General features: G+C 37.0%; 1 protein-coding gene across 3 annotated transcripts in view; it reads right to left on the bottom strand.

Moving 5' to 3' along the window:
* The window catches only part of LOC131079590 (uncharacterized), a 158,522-nt gene that overhangs the window by 31,617 nt on the left and 104,240 nt on the right, over positions 1-22,665 (bottom strand). For 2 of the 3 annotated variants that reach the window (XM_058017584.2, XM_058017583.2), the window contains exons 6-8: positions 14,070-14,204; positions 13,574-13,855; positions 13,418-13,474 (exon numbers count right to left, since the gene is read on the bottom strand). In XM_058017584.2, the coding sequence (XP_057873567.2) occupies positions 13,418-13,474; positions 13,574-13,855; positions 14,070-14,204 (474 nt within the window). Of the gene's footprint in view, positions 1-13,417; positions 13,475-13,542; positions 13,856-14,069; positions 14,205-22,665 lie in introns of those variants that run through there. The other variant, XM_058017585.2, reaches the window with a different exon arrangement.

The following is a 22,665-nucleotide window of genomic DNA, read 5'->3' as shown; positions in this document are numbered from 1 at the left end:
GCTCGGAGGCATCAAAAAATTATTTAAGAAAATAGAATAAGATCTATTGTTGGCTTTTTCTCACATCAAAAACCTTGTAAAACTTGCCATCACTATCCCTCAAACCCACTAGAGTCTCCACTCCCAAACCCTGACTAGTTATTGAGATCTCTTGTCATATAGGAAATTTGATTACAATGAGGGAGTCTGAGAGTAGAGACCAGAATTAAGAACATAGGCAACTAATTTCATCATTATCATAATATCATTGATCAATGATGAAATATCATACTATCAGGATCAAAGATTCAAATGTAATTATTAGAAATTTAGAACCTCTCCCAAAGTTTTCACTAGAATGGGGGAGAGGAAGATGTAAAATGTTGTAATATGCAATTCATGAATTATGCTGAATCGTGATGATGTTCAAAGGCAATCATCATAAATTCATAATAGTTGTTAGCTAACTATTATATCAGGATTCCACATGAGCTAACTATTATATCAGGATTCCACATGAGGATGCAATTTTGTACTCAATTTGAATTCAAATCAATCAAATTTAATAGAAAACACTTTTGTACTCATTAATGGACTCATTAGATATATCTTGTCATTGAACTTTACAAAAAAATGTGCTTCTAATGAAGCTTAAGCAATTTTTAAGTTGTCAAGTTTTTGCCAAGTATTTTTTGGGCTTGTCAAGTTTTTGCGAAGTCCGAGTTTTTCAACTATGATATAAACTATCACTGTCATAATTATTTCTTGGGCAAGAACATTGGATAAATATGTCTTGGAACATACTTGGTAGGCCATCATATAGATTATCTCGATTTGATTCGATTATAATGGTTGGTTCTAACTGGCTCCTCATGTTGTTTAGTGAAAACATGTTTGTACTTCTTTTTTCCTCCTTTTATCCACAATCTTGATGATGAACTAGATGGAGAAAATATCAATGACCTTGACATTGTAGCCATTCCTTCCACCAGTGGTTTTCTTGACATTGTCATCATAATTGCTTGAGGTATGCCAATGACCAAATATGACATCGGGCACATAGACATTCTCATATTTCTCCTTCTTTGAGCACAATAGTACTTTGTTACTAAAATTATGTAATAAAAAAATTCCTTCAGCTCCTTCAATAACAACTCACCCATAGCGTCTTTGTCACAACTTCTTGATATCTACTTCATTGCTCCATGACTCGTGCTTATGTCACTTTTATTTGTTCCATGTTGCACATAATCAAATCATAATTAAGCAAACTCTTCTTGACTTGATTCCCATATTAAAGACTCTTTTGAAATCAATGACATTATGCTTGCCATCAAACATGAACAATGAATTCCTTCTTGTCATCAATGACAACTTTTCCATCACTTTGTCAAGCACACTTGAAGTATCCAACTTTTCAAAGTCATCCTTCACTGGCTACTTGTCATCACACACTCCTTGTTCCTCTTCTTTGATCTTTGTAGCTTCAATAAAATTACAATTGGAGGTAAATACTTCATATTCCTCCATTTGCCAATGAAACTAAGTGCAAAGAGAATTTGTTTCATCTTCCACACATGACTACAATTCCAAAATTCCTTCAATGCTCAACTCCATTGGACCATGATCATGCTTCTTGATCCAATCTTCTTTGGATTCCAAATCTAAAGAATTTGTGAACTTGCTTCCTCACCTACTACCCAATTCTTCAAATCAATTATGTATTTCTAACCCTAGATTTCATTCAAGAATGTGTTCAAGTTGTCGTCAACTTTGGTTACTACTTGCCAACCCAAATACAATATGGATCATACACTTTCTTCCATAATGAGATGACCACAAATTTTAATAAAAATGTTTGAGGTACAATAAGTACCTTTTGGGCCGTTAAACTCCTAATACCTTAATTCCTTGTATTGTGAAAGTAGATTCATACCAATACCAACCAATTGAAATGTTGGACAAATGACCAACTCACCTAGACTTCTTCAAGTGTATTCTAAAAGGACATTCACACTAGACCCATCATCAATAATTGTATTAGTGAAATTCCTTCAAAGGATCTCCATGTGCACTATTGGTTTCTTTGACATGTCAACTATCAATAACATGGGATCAATCACATAGTCTCCTAATAATAGAGATTGGGCTATGGGGCCTTCATTGTCTCCAAATTCTAAATTAGTAAAAGCATCTACCGTCTCATTTCTCTCAATTATAGTATTACTATTAGTTATAGCATTTCTAGTTGACGATTATTTTGTAATAAGTCCACTACTTCAATTTGTATGGTGGTTTCAACTTTCAAGTACTTGCATTGTCATAATTTTATCAAATTGCAATTAATTTGTCATTGTACTTACATTTGCATTCGAGTGGTCATGTTTGTGAACCATAGCACACTCTACCTTAGCTCTTGCTTCACAACGTCTTTAATTTTTTGTTTGTGGATCTAAGTACACGGCCTTCTTTACTTGGAACATCAATCATTTTAATGTTGGCCATATGCTTCACACATCTAGCATTTTCATAATATCGAGGTCCACACCATTTGCATAAATAATCCTATTTTGTTATGGATTCTATGGCAATCTCTTGCAGAATGTCTTGTTCATCACATTGCTAACATTGTTTAATGGGATGACCTTGGGAATCATACTATGTCAAACTCCAACCTCCCTTTCTATGATTCCAATAGCTGCGAAGAAATGTGTTCATGTTATTTTGAGGCTTCGATAAAGTGTTGGTTGGAGTGGACTGCTCTCCTTGAGTAAAGAGCACTTGCGTGATCTTACTTTTCAAATTGCACAGCCAATCTTGCAATCACTATAGCATGGTTCTTTTGACTCTTTGTTAATTTCTTTATTTCCTTTCAATCATCTCATCATTCAAAGCATGTCTGATAAATGCCCGTACTGTTCCTGGGTCATCATCACTGCTTCCATCTGAACCATCATCTTCATGCATTTGTCTTTTAGATCATGAAGACATCTTGTCGTCACTTTCTATGTCTATTGCTCTATTGTATACTTGAACATAACACCAATTGACTACCATCACAATGCCTCAAGCACACGTAGCAAGCACTCTTGCCATTTAAACAACCTCCATTCAGCTCCAAGCATGCCTATCACCCAGCATTGTCACTCAAACAGATCAAGGTGCCTATTCCGTGGGACACTTAATGATGTCAACCATTGTTCCAAGCACTCCAACATGGCACATCTGCCACTTAAAAGAACAGCGGGCAGTTAGTAAAATTTGACCTGCTGCCTATCAGACATATAGGTACCCATTTTGCTTGCTTAAACTCATAACAAGTGAATAGTATTGCTTCCCCAGACACTTAATCCTTCTCTCACAACCGTAGATAAGCAAATTGAATGAGAAAAGATGGTGAGTTTAAACCTATTTGTAGTGTTTTGGCTTTAGCAAAGCAGTTCATCCCTCATTTTATCCCTATCAAAGCAGGTTGACTCTAATTAGATAAAAAGACTCATTTCCTTTCTTTTTTCCAAATAATCTTTACAGGTGCAACAACTGACTAAATCTGAAGAACATGGGGTATACTTGGGATATAGGATGACCACAGAATCTTTGGTTCAAAGAATTGGTGTCTATCTATTGGACAAAGAGTCAAACATATTTCTTAATGGCTATACAAAAACATGATGACAGAAAACACAACAAAAAGGAAACGCATTACTACAAAACAAACAGAGAAAATGGCATTGCCTTACTATGGTCAGACATGAGAAAGCAGATTGGTTAGACAAAATCATTTACCAGCTAGAAGATATACCGACCCCTCCATTTGAATTGGAGGTCTAGCTGTGATTGCCCACATCCTTGAAACCTTTGCAAGATATTCGTTGGGATCCATGGTTCAAGACAATGTCAAAAATTATGCCAGAAAAACTCTAGCACAAACTCATCAATGTATTGTGGTCCAGAATAGTTTTTGTCTATATTGAAATTTATCTCGATCTATTGGAGATACTTTGCTTCCTTCTGAAGATATTTTGCAAAATCTTGTGGCTGTAACACATCTTTGGGAATGATGATCACCTCAGACTCCAATCCTTCATAATGTTCTTGATAGCCTTCCTTTTTGTGATATTCATTTCTAGCACTAGCTCACTGAAAACTAATGTATGTTCACCACACTGTTCTTCATTGATGTTCATGGGAGATGGTGAATACAAGGGTAAATCAAAACTCAAAAGAAAATTCACTGTCTCTATTGATGAAAGATTCTCAAGATGCTGCAATAAAATGTCCAAATCTAGCAATGAGTTCTCCAAATCTATCTTTGATTCAATGTGTGATTCTGATTCTAAATTATCCTCAAGCAGAAGGAATTGTTCCTCAACCAACTATGATCATCAACATTATGAAGAAAACCATCAGCTTCTGGCAACAAACTTTCTATCTTCAACGAATTTATCAACTAAACTGAAGATCCTCATCATAAATGCTCACAGAGAATTTGACTAGAAGTTGCAATCTCTTCAAGGAGACAACAATCTCAATCTTCTGCAAATGGAGTCAAATCTTGGAAAACCATATAGCCTCTTGCAAGTGACTCTTCAATTCCTCGAAAAATATTGCATGAACAAGTTGAGAAATCTAACCTTCTTTGATTTTGTCCTCTGCAAGTTCTTCAAACAACCCTCATTTGAAGCATCATCATCCATGGCACAGTTGAGTTCATCTTGCTTAATAGAAAAAGTTAAATCATTAATTTGTCCTGCGAACCCTTGTGATACTTTATCCTCCCTCCTTAGATAACATGATATATTTGTGCAGTTCCTTCTATGTCTAACATAAAAGGTTCTTCTTGTCTGATCAACAATCCTTTTTTTTGTCACAGAACTTGAGCAAGGCTTGTGTGATAGACATAAACTCCAACTCCTCTCCATGATTTGTCAAAATAGGGACAAAGACGAACTCTCTAGAACTAGGCTCTATTGATTGATCCTTCCATGGATTCTTCTTTTGTTTTTCTGTTTGTTGCTCCATGATCTTTCCTAGTTGTCCAACTCCATGAACATGTGGTGATGTCACACTGGGCTATGCAACATTTTTGCTTCTTTAGCACAAACAGGTTGCTACAGAAAATATCTCGTCACAAAGTCACCCTTGGGGTAATCCCAAAGATGTTGAAGGTTTACCCAAAACCCTAAGATGATTCGGCTTAGAAAAAGAAATGAGCTTCATCAGACAATATATAGTGTCACGGTCTCCTATTTCATGGAAAGAATAAAAATTATTCATGTTCTCATCATGTGGTGCCTTCAAATAAAACCTTATAGATGGAAGTAGCATGAATGTTTCTTTCCTATTATTTCTATAACAATGCTCTTGATACTATCAAATTAGAATATTTTATTGACATTGTCTGTTCATATTTGTGACATTAATCACCACTCTGTACAACAAAGAATCCGTTCGACTTTGAATCATCAATCAAATATCTTTTTTGATCTTCCTGTTAGTGATCATGTTATCTTCCAACTTAATTGCTTGTCCCTTAGCTTCTTCTAGTTCATCAATTTGATCAACCATCATCATTAAGTCAACTTTTGGAAGAAGTGCATTCATAAAACTAAGGATCTTCAAAATAGCACTAGCTTTGCTGACAAGGTGATTAATTGTGCAACAAATTCTCTCATTGTGTAATTCTCCTTCTTTGGTGCTAATAGGATATGACCCTCCTCAACTAGCTTGAAGCATGATGAAAACTTCTCTCATGCAATATCCCAATCAGTGACTTGCACCTCCAACCAAGGTCTCAACAAAAACCACGCTTACATCTTCATGCACCATTCATAGAAAACTGGATGTCGTGGCAAAGTCTATAATGTGCTTGTCAAGGTGTTACATAAGGCCACCATGACACTTGGGAAAACCCTTCCTCAAGCCATGTGGAAAATCATTGTGTTTCACATGTGTCAAAAAACTAATGCCGGCTCCTCACTAAAAAGGAAATGGAGGTAGACTGTTGTCGTTATGACCATTGTCACCCATCGTTTAAAGAAGCTCCGTGTCCAATGCTGAAATGTCTCAGTGAGTTCAAGAATGGTTAATGAGGAAGAGATTTTGTTTGGGATGCTTGATGTAGAGCTTGAAAGATAGGATCAAGAAGACTTGCTTTTCTTCATGACCTAGTGTAGATCTTATCTACAAAAAATTAAAACCTTTGTGGTCTACTATAAGAATGTGTAAGACAAATTACTACACTAATTGAAGCACTTGATTTGACTAGATGGACTGCTTGATTGTAAGGGTCAAGGAATATGATAGAGTTACATTATATTAATGGGAGGTGCATTGATATAGTGGAATACATGGATCTAATTGGAGGACTGTTGATGAAGTTTAAGTTCATTGTTTTGGGCCCATAGTATTGAAAACCATTCCTTCTTTGTAGTTTTCTCGTTGCCTATAAATCAAGTTGGGATTGTATTATGACAAATTTGTTTTGTTAGGATTCCACAACATAAGTATGTCAGATACATCATAGGATTAAGAGCAACTCATAGTGTGCATTGAGAATAAGTTCACTAAAGGTGCACGCTATCAGATTTCAAACAAGATTAGGATGCATTTCAGCACAAATGATATTATCTCCATATTGTAATCATCTTTGATGGTATATTGAGTAGTGAGGCGTTTGTTGTTAGGTTTTTTCCCAAGAAAGTTTCCTAGGGTATATCTTGTGTGCTTATGTGTATGCTGTTACTTTCTCTCTATTCTATTGCAATAGTTTGAATTATGTCACCAATTTAGGATACTCTCTCTACAAAATAATAAATTATTTGTATTTCCTTCAATGAAACAATTGCATCATTCATCGAAAGTGTACCTCAAGTTGTGACCCTCTTTGTCATGGAATCAGTGTGAATAACTGGTTTTTTTAATCCATTTACAAAACTCACATCCTCAATACAAAGGATTTTGGTCCCCAAAAGCTAGGTAGATTTTGAAAATGAGGGTTAAACCTACCCAATAGATGATATGGCTAACACCAAACCTTGCATCACTCTAACCAACGGCCTGAAAATTTGTCTCCAATTGTCTAAAGATGTTGAAACTGTCATATTGTTTGAACTACATGGAGTAGTTGTTCCAAAACTCTTTTCCCTCCACTCAAGGGGAATGATCCTTGTACTTCCACCAAACATCCTCCTTGCTTGATGATCATGGACCCGAGATTGCTTGGAATTGCCCTTGTGGGCATGCAAAATGACCACCTATCCTTCCTTGATCAAGTTGTATTTGTCGTCCCCTCTATAATAAACAAAACTTATTTCATACAAGTAGAGAATACCAAAAACAACTCCACACACATCCGATGGAGCAAAATCTACAAGCACTTCATCAATAAACTTGTGAGTAACACCAAACTTCAATCCATAGTTGAACCACTCACCAAGCCCGAAAAAAAAACTCGGCCAATACTCAACAAAAACTCGACAAAAAACTTGGGAACTTAAAAAATTGCTTAAATTTAATTAGAAATGCATTTTTTTTGCAAAATTCAATGAGAAGATGCATCCCATGAGTCAATAAATGAAAACACAAAAGAAACAAGCTGAGTCTAGATATTTTTTAAATGTAGACTGGGTACAAAATCACATCCTCATGAGGAATGTTGGTGGCTGGAAGCAAAATAGTAAATAGTTTTTGTAGAACTAAAAGTAAATAAATCAATACAATTACATCTTCCTCTTCCCAACTCTAGTAAAAACTAGGGGGGAGGTAGAACTAGAGGGTCTATTCCTAGAAGTCTGTTGTGAGCGTGATTGTGCCTCCTCGCTCGATATGCCTAGCTCAGGCTGTGGCTCATCATCCATCCTAGATGCAGCACTGCCTCTAGCTACATCTGGCACTGGCAATGACTCCTCATCCTCCTCAATGTCATCCAGTGTGAAACCAAATCCAGCCCCCTCCTCCTCCATAGCCTATCTCTCCAAATCATTAATGTCATCCTCTGTAAAAAATGGAGGCTACTCCTGCGATGTCCAATCACTGTAAGGATCTATATCATCCAAATCAATTGGACCAATTGGTGCTTCCTCTACCTTCCTTATGCGCAACCGAAGATTATATTCCACAAAGACAAGGTCATTGAGGCATTTTTGAGCTAACTTGCTCCTCTTCTTCGTGTGGATGGACTCAAACAAGCTCCAATTGCGCTCACAACTGGATGAACTACAAGGTTAACATAAGATTCTAATGGCAAATTTTTTGAGATTTGGTGTATTTCCACCCCAACTTTGCCACCAAGCATCTGTAAAATAAAATTAGGTTAAGGGTAGCACCCCTCCAGGGCTCTGAGGGTGACAAGGAGAGGGGTAGAGAGATAGATCTAGATCTTGGGGGAGAGAGGAGAGAGTGAGACGGAGAGAGTGAGATGGAGAGTGGTAGAGAGGGGGATAGAGGAAGAGTGATAGGGAGATAGATAGGTCTAAAATTCGGGGAAGATAAAGTGAGATCGAAAGAGCGAGAGAATGTTGATAGGAGCATACTGATTTCTAAAATTTGACAAGTCTGAGAATTTAAAAGATCTCCTAAAACCTAGAATTTGGATTATAACTCCCAGAGATTTGAAACCACTCTCAAACACCCTGCCAATATATACATGAAATATAACTTAAAGTTGTCTTTTTCCTTTCTTATTCTTAAATGTTATAATTCATGTATATATTCTGATCAAGAGAATGAAACTGACTTGAAAAAAAATAGATAATTTTTTGACATGTTTGGGCCTCTTTTTTAAATGCAGCCGAATTTTTTATAGAAACTCGCCGAGTTTTTGTGAAAAACTCGCCAAAAACTCAGCTTGTTTTCCCAAGAACTCGGCGAGTTTTTATGGCGAGTAAAAGTCGTAAAAAAATGCCCTAAAGAAAAAATCACGAGTTTTTAACTACTCGCTGAGTTTTCGACAAGTAGTCCAACTATGCTTCAATCCATTGCATCGTAATTGACATATTAGAACCCATCTTGATACAACCCAAAGCTTGGGAACAAACCAGTTCTTGGGGCTTTGGACATTTTCCAAACCAATATTTTCAATAACTCTTGCAAAATGAGGTTACCTTGGGAATGAGAATCAAAACGTGCATCAACTTTAACATTATTGATCTAAATCTTAGTGCTTGACAATTTTATATGCTCAATCAACCTCTAAACTACAATAAACTTATTTTCCACTAAAGAAAAGCATAGAAGTTTTTTAACCTTTCTTGAAATTCCCATGTGGATTCTTTTTTTAATGTAGTTTCCAATGGCTTTCTATCATATGACCATTGAGATCACAATGAAGGCAATGTCTTGCAGATTCTAAACTTGTGGCATTCACCTTCTTCAACTTGGTTGTACATTGTGCCTTTAAAGAGGAAGTTGGACCATATGTCTCAAGGTAATGAGCCTTTGAGCATGCCTCAACAATGTCTTGGGGCTTGGAGAGAAACAGACCCCTGAAGATGGCTATGAGGATCTCCACTAAACTTTATCAAAACCTCTTCATCCTGCACACCCTTGTCCATTTATGCAACCTTTTTCGAAACTCACTTGTGTCTTCTTGCACACTTTGCCCAATGTTTCAAATGCCATTCCATAGATATTTTTCCTTTAACATACTAGATATTTTTCATTCATTTGTTTAAAAAGTATTCGAAAAAATTAATTGGAGCTTATTTTCTTCAAATTTAAAACCAAGGAATGCAAAGACTTCCAAACCAGGTTAAAGCATACTTTGTCAATCTTAATCTAGCAAAGGAAAGCTTCTATTCTATGCTAAGAATGTGCATACTAAAATGTACCTCCATGAGTGCCAACCAATGATCAAGCTTTTCCACACTACAACTCCTTCAAATGGCAGAATTACAATCTTTAGTTCAGCCTTAAACCAAGATGCCATTGGTAGACATGTTCCATTATGAGACTTGTTCTCCTTTGGAGTTGGATTTCCATTTGCTCTTTGTGTCTTCAAACAAGCATAGCTCATCCATACAAGACTCAATGGTGCTCTTCACGTCTCCACTAATTCGAATATGTTTGCTACGTCAGCTTTTAACTTGAGGAATCATGTTTCTCCATCAAAAGGCTCTGCATCTCTTACCATGCTTCTCATTACTTTCTTCCAACCACATGATTCAATCTCCCTTTAAAAATCCAACAACTCTTTCCTATGTGACCTTCTTGTGGGCCTCAATCTGCATAATCAGTCACAATAACATTCCAATTTTGGATACAACCACTCCGGTACCAATCTAATCAGTAAACAAGGATGGATGTTCAATATCTTAGCTTGTCAATATTACATTAAAGGATAACTGAAATAAGGTACTGTTGTCACAAAAGTTTGCACCCTTGCTGAGCAATCAGCTCAGCAACCTTGTGAAACGTTGAAACAACCCCGAAGTGTGAGACATTGCGCAAGGGGGTTGAATCTCCAGAGAAGGCCAGCTTCCTTCTCAATCCAAGTGCAGGTGTTGAACCAACTCAACACTCCAAGTTCTACTTCTAAACCTATCCTAACAGCTTGTAGAGGAAAAGGGAAGAAGGAAATGCTAAAATGAAAGGAGATGATGCACCAAGATAAGAGATGTTTCTCTCCCCACCGAGAAATGACACAAAGAATCAATTGAAATGCTCTGGAGATGCACGAACTTCAGTTGCATGAATGACCTCAATGCATATATGGAGGTTAGAACTTGCTGAATGTCAAGAGGAGAAAAGGCTTCCCACAAGTCACACCCAAAAATAGGTTAGCATAGCATATATGTGAGAGAAACCCACAAACATACACTTACAATGAAGGTAAGAACACATACACGACATGCATAAGTTGAAATAAGGCAAGAAAGATTATTCCAATTCATCATGAGACCAATGGCCAAACTTACAGTTGCAGAAATGCAAGAAATATACAAGTCTTCAAGAGAAGTGAAAGAGCAAAGAATAGCTCAAGCCAGCAGGGAGAGAACCCTTTATAATGAGGCTTAACAGCCTTTATATAGAAAACCGGTCGCAGAGGAGAGACCATTGGTCAAAGAAGAGAAGCCTTGACCCCTATGTGTGAAGAGGAATGTCAGTCAAGGAATGCAGACATGGTGTACACGCAAGCAACCCGACCATACCTTGACAAGGCAATCCCAAGAAGAAAAGTACTTCTAGAAGGTGGATTGCCTCACACTCCAAAGTCAAAGCATGCAGGCCTGACATGAAGGCCATCAAGTAACCATAAAGAAGCCTGGCCCCGAACTCCACTTGATGGAAATCCTGCAAAAATCATTAAATGCACCCTTGTAGCTCCATGAAAGAAAGTGCACAAGCCGCCAGAGTTGGTGGAGCATTAAGAGCTTCGAGTGTTGATCACGCCATCTGGAAGTGTTGCAAGTTGTCGGAAGTCGGAAGACTTGGGAAACTTGGGTTTTCGGAGTCAAGGCAAAGGCCTGGGAACTTCGAGATCACAGGATTCTAGAGTTCCGAGGTCAAGGAAGGCAAAGGCTTGGGAACTCCGGGATCACGGGATTCCAAGATTCCAAGGTCAAGGAAGGCAAAGGCTCGGGAACTTGGGAACTTGGGAATTTTGGGATTTCGGGGTCAAGGAAGGAAAAGACATGGAACTTGGGAATTGGAAAAGACATGGAACTTGGGAATTTCGAGATTTCGAGATTCCAGGGTTACGAGAAAGAAAAGGCTTAGGAACTTGGGAATTTCGGGATTCTAGGGTTCCGGGAAGGAAAAGGCTTAGAAACTTGGGAATTTCGGGATTCCGGGATTTCGGGGTCAAGGAAGGAAAAGGCATGGAACTTGGGAATTTCGGGATTCCGGGGTTCCGGGAAGGAAAAGGCTTAGGAACTTGGGAATTTTGAGATTTCGGAATTCCGGGGTCAAGTAAGGAAAAGGCATGGAACTTGGGAATTTTGGGATTCTGGGGTTCTGAGGGTTCTAGGAAGGAAAAGGCTTAGGAACATGGGAATTTCAGGATTCCGGGGTTTAGGGAAGGAAAAGGCTTAGGAACTTGGGAATTTCGGGATTTGGAAGACTTCGGAAACTTGGGTTTCCGGAGTTTGGAAGACTTCAGAAACTTGGGTTTCTGGGTTTATGACTTCTACCTCCCTACAAGACAACACTTCACATTTCATGATTCCCCTGTTTCTTTACTTGATCAACTAGGGCAGCGCTGGTCCATAGAACATATCTCTGATCAGTTCTCACTGATGGACCGAGCGTGTCATAAAAATGACAACGGGTACCTTTCAAATAAGCATCTGAACATGAAACAAGAGAAAGCAACAAAAGAATGGATGACACAAGATTTACCTAGGAGAAACCTGAATTCCATGAGAAATCCAGCAAGAATGAGATCTAATGACCTCTTCATCCACAATCTCCAATCCGATCACAATCTTAGGCCCCTTGGCCATACAACAAGCAACAATATTCAGTGCTCTGCTCCTAAGATCAGTCACTAACTCTCACACTTACCTCTATGTTCTGCTACAGCCTACTTACAGTCACAAATGCTCACTTTATGACTGAGAAATTCAACCTCTACATCACTTAGATTTTAAGGATTGCTTCCTCTCTTCCTATTTTCTAATTACAATGGCTATTTATGCTTGTACAACCCAAAACAGAAATTAAAAAGATGCCAGTTGAAAAAAAAAAGCAAATTTGGATGTAACAAGCCATTTCTTTGACAAAGGAAAAACAATCACTTTCAGCAGAGTGACAGTTTTGTAATTGATCCAGCAATTGTGTAATTACCCCTGTCAGAACTAACAGTTTTGCACAAAATCCTGAAACATGTCAGTTTTTTGGTCTAGAACCCCTGCTTCTTTCATCAGAAGTATACCTCAAGTTGTAACCATCTTCATCATTGATTTGTAGTTTAAGTAACTTATTTAGTGATTCATTTACATCAGTAGCCTTTTGGTGGCCAAATAAAGAATGTTGATCAAGTATATATAGAACGGGTTACGGAATGGGAATTGATGCATGCATAAGGAACTCGAGAACAATTATTTGTCGTAGAATATGACTCAACAGTCAAAACCATTTAAATTCATGAGTATATTCTGCCAGATGTCCAAGTTGCACTGGGGATTCTTGAATCTTAATGAATATGAAGTTACTTTACTCGTAGGAAAACAATAAGATGTTTTAAAAACCAGAAAATTACAGAGTGCCTCAATATTAGGCATCAAACATCCTACGTACCTTTCTTGAGCCTCTTGCAAACAAGAGTCCTTTTTTCTCACTCTACTAACTATTTAGTTCAAACAATTAGCTTTATTAAGAAAATTTTGAGAGATACCATTGTCCAATTTGTCCAAGGGAACAAGTCAATTTTTTAACATAACAACCCTTATCTAAAAATAAAGTGAACATATAATAAACAGCAAGACCAGAAAATTACCTCTTTGCTAGTCTGCAATTGCAAATTACTGGCCCTCAGTAAATTACGCCACTTATCCTGAAATCCAATAAAGCAATTGTCAACAGTAACTATCACATGAAAAAAAGAGGAAAAAAAATTAGTACCGTCTGATTTTTCTTGGATTTTATTGGCAACCTTGAGATCAACAGAAGTACGATATACAGATGAAGAGAATGCAACTTTCTTAATATCTGCCCACTTTCCAACACCACAACGAGAAACACCCTCTACTAGCTTCATTACATCACGTAGGGTCCAGGGGCGATGATGTTTTCTTCGAACACCACCTTTTGCTGTTGGGACTGTTGGAACATATTCTTCATCTAGCAAGTGAGAATTCAAGTACTCTGAGTCACAATGTTTATCTGTTGCATCTTGAATCAACATTGGCTCTTCACTCTCTACCGTTTCATGCACCTATAACAAAGATGCAAAAATTTTGATGCTGAACAACCAGGAACATAGTCAAATCAAAGATTATCATATTTGATAGAAATAAGGAATGTATATAAAAATCAATAATCATGAAATATTCACCAAGCAAAAAATTAATCATGAAATATTCTATCCCAGCATATTGATATTCATGTCCAAGCACTAATCTTGAAGAAAACTTTTAAATGTCTCTTACAATTTGTCCTTGATTTGATTCAGTAACAACTCTAGTCTTCTGTCTTATTTCTGAACAGACACCATCACCACAGATAGATCTCACACCTAGAGCTTTCTTCACGAGTTTGGCAGCTCTTCCACTGGAATTATATTTCTATTAATTGTAAGAAGATGTGATCAGCAAAAGTCCATAGCTATTGATTATCTCAAATAAAATCATGAAGTTGACAGTGACTAGAACTTCACTAAAGCGAGCAACTTATGTAAATCATACTCAAAGTAGAAAGAAATTTCTTTTCTATTTCTCCTTTATTTTTTATGTTTAAGACAAAGGTATCTCTTTCTAAGAAATCTACTCCTCAATGAAACTCACATTCCCTGTTTTTTCAAGAATTGTAAAGATTAAATGATCATAAATATCACTGCTCCAGATAACTAGAATGCAGCAGTTGTTTTGTAATGCATCAAAACTAACATTAGTTGATTGTTTGGATGGACTGTATTGACTGTGCTTTTCACCCCCAGTGTTAACTTCTAATGTAAATGCAAACATTGAATGGCATAATTAAGAGGCACCCATACATGAACAAGCACATGATAAAGATATTTAGGAAAGCTAAGATAAGATGGATTAATATGGATGGATCACAATTCTAAAACATGCTGTTGTATCATTAAAAACCAGCATTTTAGGCTTTGGCTTCCATAACTGGAAAACAATACAGAAAAGAATAAATCATTAGAAGAGGCAGTTCACATGCAATGCATTCCAATTCAAACACTACCCGCACATTGTGATGTCCTCGCATCTTTTACAGGTATTTTTCTGTTAACTTTATGTATTATTTTAATTATGTAAGCACCAATTCAAGATCAGGGGTAATAAAATTCTCAATTTCAAGCACACTACAAAGAGACTGGCAACAAAAAGATCATGCAAACCCTGTGGGAGTTCCCTACCAGTAAAGCTTCCGCTCAATATTCCTTGTCATATTTTACATACTTTAATTGATCATTGAAACTCAAATAGTGACTACAGTAAAGCTTCCGCTCAATATTCCTTGTCATATTTTACATACTTTAATTGATCATTGAAACTCAAATAGTGACTATACTGCAGGACATCCATATTATCCTAAATAAGGATGCACAAAACTCAATGCCCAGCAGTCGAATATTTTCCTTTCTTCCTTAATAATCTTTCCAAAAACGGTACATCCTTTTTTAAGCCCAGGGCTTTTCTTATGTCTCCGTAACATATACACCTCAAAATACAAGAAACTGTGCAATATTAAACTTCTATAAAACACAATGCAGGTATGACAGGGTGACCCACATCATAAAACTGGCAACAGAAGGTACAGATAGCAATATGATGATAGCAAGCAAGCCACACATGCATTGTATTATTAAGACAGCCTTGCCTTCACCCAAATACAGACACAATGTTTTGGATCACTCCCTTTCCCAACACCTGCACTGACAATAATATTTATCACTAATAAAGCACAAGGACTAATGCAGGAGATAACCAACACCCAACCTACCTGTAGACACGCGCAATATATGTTCATCACTAGCTGTTCCATTAAAATATACCAATTCACTAATTTAATGTTCCAACCAACTCATCAACTTTAACTGTCCCTTTTAAAGAGCAAGATATGGATGTCTGGAATACCATCGAAGAATAGCCAGTACAAAAATAAATGGCCCAAAGGCACATGGGAACACTTCAAGTCAAAGACTCTAGGGATGTTGTACAAACTTAATATCAATAATTTCCACAGCAGCAAGTGAGGTGTCTAAAAGAAGCTTTAATGTAACACTAGAATAGTAATTTCAGCATTAAATGTCCATGAATGTTAAATTCTTTAAAAAATATTTTGTCTTAAGAAAGAAATATGCATCAAACAAGTTTGAGATGCTAATATCCTGTACAGCTGCCATCACAGGTGCATATGGTACAGCTAGGGTATGAACCTATTTGACTATGTTGCTGATTGATTGTAGGTCCAGTCTATCTAGGCCCTATATGGATTACAATTTACATACTGATGATGAAAATGGTTGTTCTAACCTAGTATGTGTCACAAAATGCATTTATCATGTCAAGCCACCTAATTTCACCAAGAAGTCACCTCGTAAGCATTAATGAAACTCAAAAACTAGGACAAAAACACATTTTCCATGTACTTTGACTACTTTCAAGTATCTTGTTGAAAAAAGCTCCCATTGTGTGATTTCACATGGCATAACTCGATTTCATGATTCTACCTTTTGGTTTCAGTGTTACTGCTTCCTTCAAAATGAAATATTCAATACTTTTCTCCCATACAAACTTCTTGTAATTGATTGCTATCCTCCTCTCCATAAAAGTTTTGGCAAAAAATGTCCTTTTTAATGTTCATATAATGACTTGTTCCAATTGCTGATAAGAATGAAATTTCAAAGATGTTTCTCATTTTTGTGATAACTTTCTTTTATGTTGTATGAGGTCTATAATAAGCTGTGAAGAGCTTGAAAATGTAAATCTTTACAGGTTCTTCCCTACTTCTCTGGTAACATTTGTCAGGCTCATTGGATGGCAATCTCCTTCAATTTAGATTGTTTATTTTGAGTCTTTCATAGATATATTTATTGGTAAACAATGTAAGCTATTTAATAAGGTGTTATCATTTTGCTGAGTTCTTGCTTGTATTACTAGGTTATTTTAGAGGTAGGTTAATGTGTAGTGTTTGATCAAATAATGAATGTAGTTTGACTCCGTCCATGAGGAAATTTGCTCAATCTTTTACTCTCTTTTGAGTATGATAAATTCAGAGTTATTTGTTTGATATGCTGAGGTGAGGAAAGAAATATTTATGATTCTTATTGAAACTATGTTTAGCTCTTTAAGGTTTTCCTTATTTGTTACTAGATAATAGAAGGGAAATGCAAATTGATAGTTGTCCTAATTAGGTGGGCCATGTATAGTAGCTCTATATATAATGTTGCATATTAAATTCAAAATGTTTTGAACCAATGCAACTGTCTTTATGAATTTTCTGACATTAGCCAAATTTAGAGGATTTCTGGTTGCATACATGCTTAATTGAGGAAAATAATCCAGCCATAGTGTCGGATGCACCTCCAACTGTGTGCATCCCATGGTCTTTTTACTTTTAATAGAATATGATTACATCCATAGTTGGCAAAATCAGACTCAGCAAACCCAAAAGTTTTGACTTGGCAAAAAACTCAGCAACTTAAACAATTACTCAAATTTCTTTAGAAACACAATTTTTTGCAAACTCCAATGACAAGATGTATCCAACGAGTCCATAAATGAGTACAAAAGTGTTTTCCATTAAATTTGATTAATTGAATACAAATTGAGTACAAAACCGCACCATCATGCAGAATCTTGATGATTGATTGCCTTATACAATAGGCTGACAAAATGAAAATAGTAAATACAACATTTTACATCTTCCTCTCCCTAATCCAGTGAAAACTTGGGGAGAGATTGAGGTTATAATCTTTGGAGTCTGTTGTGGCTCCTCGCTTGGCATAGGAGGTTAAGGCTCAACCTCCATCTTGGTAGTAGATAGCAAAGGCTCCTCCTCAGCCTCATCAATGTCATCGAAATATGTATCTCATATTGCACCCGCATCCTCCAATGCTTGCCTCTCAAAATCAAGAATTTCATCTTCAATAAACGATAGAGGCTACTCATCCGGCCCTATCCAACCGCTATAGGGATCAATCTCATCCAAATCACTGGGATCCTCTAATTTGACCCCTACCCTTCTTTTGCACAATCGAAGGTTGTATTGCACAAAGACAAGGTCATTGAGGCATTTTTGAGCTAATTTGTTCCTCTTCTTCCTATGGATGGCCTAAAACAAGCTTCAATTGCTCTCATAGTTGGATGCACTACAAGGTTAGCATGAAATGTGGAGGGCAAAGCTTTGGAGATTCAAAGTATTTGTACCCCAATCTATTCACCAAGAATCTACAAAATAAAATATTGAAAAGTAAGAAAGCAAAGTCAACATATCTTATCAAATTATCAATAGTTGTAAATTTGAAATTTGCAACTTGTAAGATGCATGTGATATAAAAACTCCAAAGTTTATACTTGGTGTCTAAGTGGTTCTTCCTGGAGTAACTAGCTCTAAAGAAAAGAGCCTAACCATTATAGTCCTATAACTGAGCAGTTCCTGACCAATGAGGTCTCTCACCTTAACTTGGGGTGTCATCGTCTCAATGCATGTCGTAAGGCCCTCCATAACCTCTCCATTAGGATTTGAGAAGCTATCTAAATAGAGAAAACAAGGGTTGAGGAAGTAACCTACTATATGGATGCGTTGGTGGAGTTGATTGTTCCACCTCTAATCAATGATCTCCCAAATGGGATCAAATATGAGGTTGTCCTCCTGGTAATAATTTTGGATGGACTCTTTGGCCCTATCCATGGCCTCATAAATATAGACATTGGGATTTTATCCCCATCTACCAAATATAAAACTCTAGCCAAGGGATATATATATATATATATATCCAATTTGAATTCAAATTCAAAGATTTGAGGTTACCTTAAATAATTTTTGTAGACAATTTGTGCAAAAAGGTTGACAAAGACTATGCTTGCAACCCTCTCTCCTTCAGGCTTCTTTGAGTAAGATGAGTCTAGCCATGCTTGACTCACAAAAATTTTGTTTCAAAAAAGTCAAAAAACCAATAATGTTGTCCAGCATTAGGAAAATTGTTGCAAACCTTGTGACATCCCATTTTACCAATTATTTCCCTTGGGTGTGATCTATCATCAAATTATGAACCCAAGGGTGATTGTCGATAAAAAAATTTATGCTACTTGTATCATCTACAACCAATCTCACCCAATCAAGTTTGCCTATGTCGTCCAAAAGAAGGTCATGAAAATGTGTTGCACAAGTTGTCCAAAAAAGTGTCTTATGTTTGTCTTGGAGCAATCTCCCAATTGCCACATATGGTATTGCAATATAAGTTGTGATTTGTACCACGTTCCCTATACCCACGTCCATGACAAGTTCCTCCATCATTTACACAATATTTCTACATTTTTTACTTTGTTAAAGGCATCAATTGATTTCAAAAAATAACCTCAACATTTGAAGCTACCAAAAAACTATAATGGTGCGGTTTTTCCCATTCGCCCACCCACTAGAAAAAATAGTGCAGCCATATTTTTTCCATTGCTTCTTTTGTTCTTCCACTATTAACCTTGCCCTTTTAGTTGAATTCATGAGCAACTCACAAGTACATAGTGAAAGTACAAAATTATAATTTTTAAACACAAAAAATAACCTAAACTCAACATAAATTACTATAAATTAACAAACATAAATTTAGCCTAAAATGAGCATAAATTAACTATCCTCCCACTCAAGTCTTTATGAGAGGTGCATTGTAGCCTTTTCTTGCAATTGTCAATGCAGTTACAAATTATCCCAATAAGGAATACTCACCACATTGAAAGCAATGTTGTTGAAGTACCAAAAATCAACTCATGCTATATCTACATGTTCATGCACCTCCTTGTTCCACCCTGTAGCTTCCAATGATGGTTGTGCTCTAGGTATGTTTCTGAGCACAAGAAAACTATGTGGTGTGCATGTAGGTGTAGGCGTTGGAAGTCTCTATTTGAAGTTGATTAAGTGGAGGTCGATTTGCTTTGGATGCATGGACAACGAAGAGAGCCCACTATGCCTTGACATGTCATATTGTCATCTTTTGGTTGCACTTGAGGACCATGACCACTAGCTCTAGATGTTGCTACGGCTACCCTTGTCTTCTCCTTTCACAATTTTCTCTCTGTAATCAATGCAAGGCAAGCATTCATCTCTTTTTCTATACCTTCAGTAGTGTTGACACAAGGCTTGGCATCACGATGAGTAATGTCTAGAAGACGGTATTTGAAGCAATTTATTACTCCATAATATAAGTTTGTGCATCTAATGCAAACAACTATCCCAGGTATCAAACCATGATAGGCATATTTCCAAGTAGGATCTCTAAATCCAATAAATCGAGTGCCTATAATGGATGATGGCACAAACGAGGTAGAGCCGAGGTTGAACCTGACCCAAAAGGTTCTCTATTTGCCATTATATGATGTAGTTGACCTACACGTACAAAGTGAAATCACAATGTTTTTATTTTCAAGTACAAAAAAATTATCCTAAATTCAACATAAATTATTAAAAATCAGCATAAAATTAGTTTAAATTAATATAAATTAGTTTAAACCAGTAAAAATTTAACATTTTATTCCAAAAAAAGGTTAAATAAGTTGTGTATGCAAAAAACAGTGAATTCAACCAAAAAAAAATCAGAAAAAAAGGTCAAAAAATGGTGAGGAATCCAATTTTTTGGAGTTTAAATGCAAAAATACTACTTTGTTGTAGCATATGATGATTTTAAACCTAGATGCTGGATTTTGCAGCCAAAATGAAGTAAAATATTTTTTTTAAAAGCATAAAACCAAAAAAAATTACTGATCTGTGTCAAATTTGCCTTCCAAATTCACTAAAAAACCCTTTTAAATCTTCTCTTCGAGACGTAAAAGCGTCGTGAAGGTTATATCCAAAGTGCGAGGAGCATTGGGGATTTTGTGAAGCAGAATTGCCTTTTTATAGCGCTTTTGTTTGCTTTTTGGTTTGTTTGTTTACCAGATGCCCCTTTTGTCCATTGATTGCAAATTTCTGGCACGGACTTGCCGACTTTCTAGTGAGTACTCACCATGAAATCGGTGAGCACTTGCCAAAAAGTTGATGACTGTTTCTAATGAGTATTTCAAGCAAGTACTCATTTTGAGTTTGACTCAGCAAGTCTACCATCCATGCTTCCATCAATCCATCAAATATTCCCATTTTCCTCACACTGGTTTTACAAATGAGGTTGAATATCTAATTGTTGGGACCATAGATGGACACCAATTACTCATGGGATTTTTTATCACTGATTTTTCCCTGTACTAAATTGCAACTTTTTTGTGCTAAGTTTTATGCAAGTTGCAGCCAAGTATATGGTGAGTCAAAGAGTTAAACTCAGCCCACACAAATAGAACACCCAAATGCAAGAAACATGCAACCTTGTAATGTCCCCATTTTAGGGTTCTCTTGCAATGCAATTGGTTATGACCTTCTCGTTGGGTGTTTGTCTTGCCCAAGGAGTTATTTGATGATTCTAATGAGCTAAGGTGGTGTTGTGACCATTTCACACATCGCCCCATTTAAATGGGGACCCCCTCTTTTTGCTCGTTTTTGCTCGCCTTTCGCTTTGCTTTTTAGGGTTTTGGTTTAGTTTATTAGTTGTCTGGACCAGGGTCAAACCTTAGGGTTTCTGTTACTGTGTTTTCAAGCCAGAGTCCAGTCCAATTTTGAATTTGAGAGCTTCCTCCCGAGGGATGCAATTTTGGAAATAAAGTGAATTCGCCAGAGGCTAAGTAAGTTGGTCTAGTTTCAATTGGGATTTTGAGTGCAACTCTGAAAATTTGTCTAAGTGTTGATGATGAGTGTTTGATTTTCGTCCGATTGAGTAATTTTGACCAAATTTTGAAAATTTTGATAATTGATCCCGGGCATTAGAAATGACTTGTTTTTGCCTTGTGAAGTGATTGAACTCCCAAAATCTTGATATTTTGGCCTGTAGGAGCAAAATCGCTCCTGTCCCTCAGTGAAGGACCGGAGCTCGTTTCTCAAAATCTTACTGTCCTTGCAGGATCCAAACGAATTTCAAAGTGGAAGTGGTAAAGGGAGGCATGATCTTTCCGTTGAATATAATTTGAAGAATTTCGCAAAGACAAAAATGTGCCAGGAGCAAAAATCGCTCCTGTCCCTCAGTGGAGGACCGGAGCTCAAAATCAAACATTGCCTTGTCCTTGCAGGATTTAAACAATTTGACGATTTGAGGAGAACCAAGGAGATATGTTTCATCAGTTGAATATAAGTTGAAAGCGCAAACATGAGGAAAACATGACTTTGAAGCAAGATCGCTCCTGTCCCTCAGCCAGGGACCAGGGCGAAATTCAGTGGTAGCTCCCGTCCCTCTCCCGGGGACCAGAGCGAAATTCCTCATGAGGCATGTTTTGGGCAAAAAGCAAGCGAGTTTTGAGTTTGAAGCAAGAAAGGAGGATGAAATGAACCCGTTGAAGACAAATTGAAGATTACAAGACATCAATAGGAGACTCAAATTGGCCTAGGCGCTCCTGTCCCTCAATCAGGGACCAGAGCGATTTTTGCCTTAGGTCAATTTCTCGCCAAGTTTGAACAAACTCCCGGCCAAGGATGAATGAAAAGGTGTACTACAAGACCATTGAAGATAATTTTTGAAGTTAGCAAAGTGTGATGGAGCCTACAAGTCCAAATTCGCTCCTGTCCCTCAGTCAGGGACCAGGGCGAAATGGTAGTTATCTTGCCTTCCACTCCAGTTTAAATCACTCCAAGTCAAAGTATAAGGTGGCAAGGACATTTTGAGGTGTCTCGACGAAGAACGATGTATCAAAGACCGCCAAAGATGAAGGATCTACACTCAAATACCCAAGTTCGCTCCTGTCCCTCATCAAGGGACCAGAGCGAAATGTTCAAATG

This window comes from Cryptomeria japonica, chromosome 9 (assembly GCF_030272615.1).
Source record: "Cryptomeria japonica chromosome 9, Sugi_1.0, whole genome shotgun sequence".
Lineage (NCBI taxonomy): Eukaryota > Viridiplantae > Streptophyta > Pinopsida > Cupressales > Cupressaceae > Cryptomeria > Cryptomeria japonica.
Note: the sequence above shows the minus strand (reverse complement) of the source record. Positions and strands in the feature narration are given on the sequence as shown.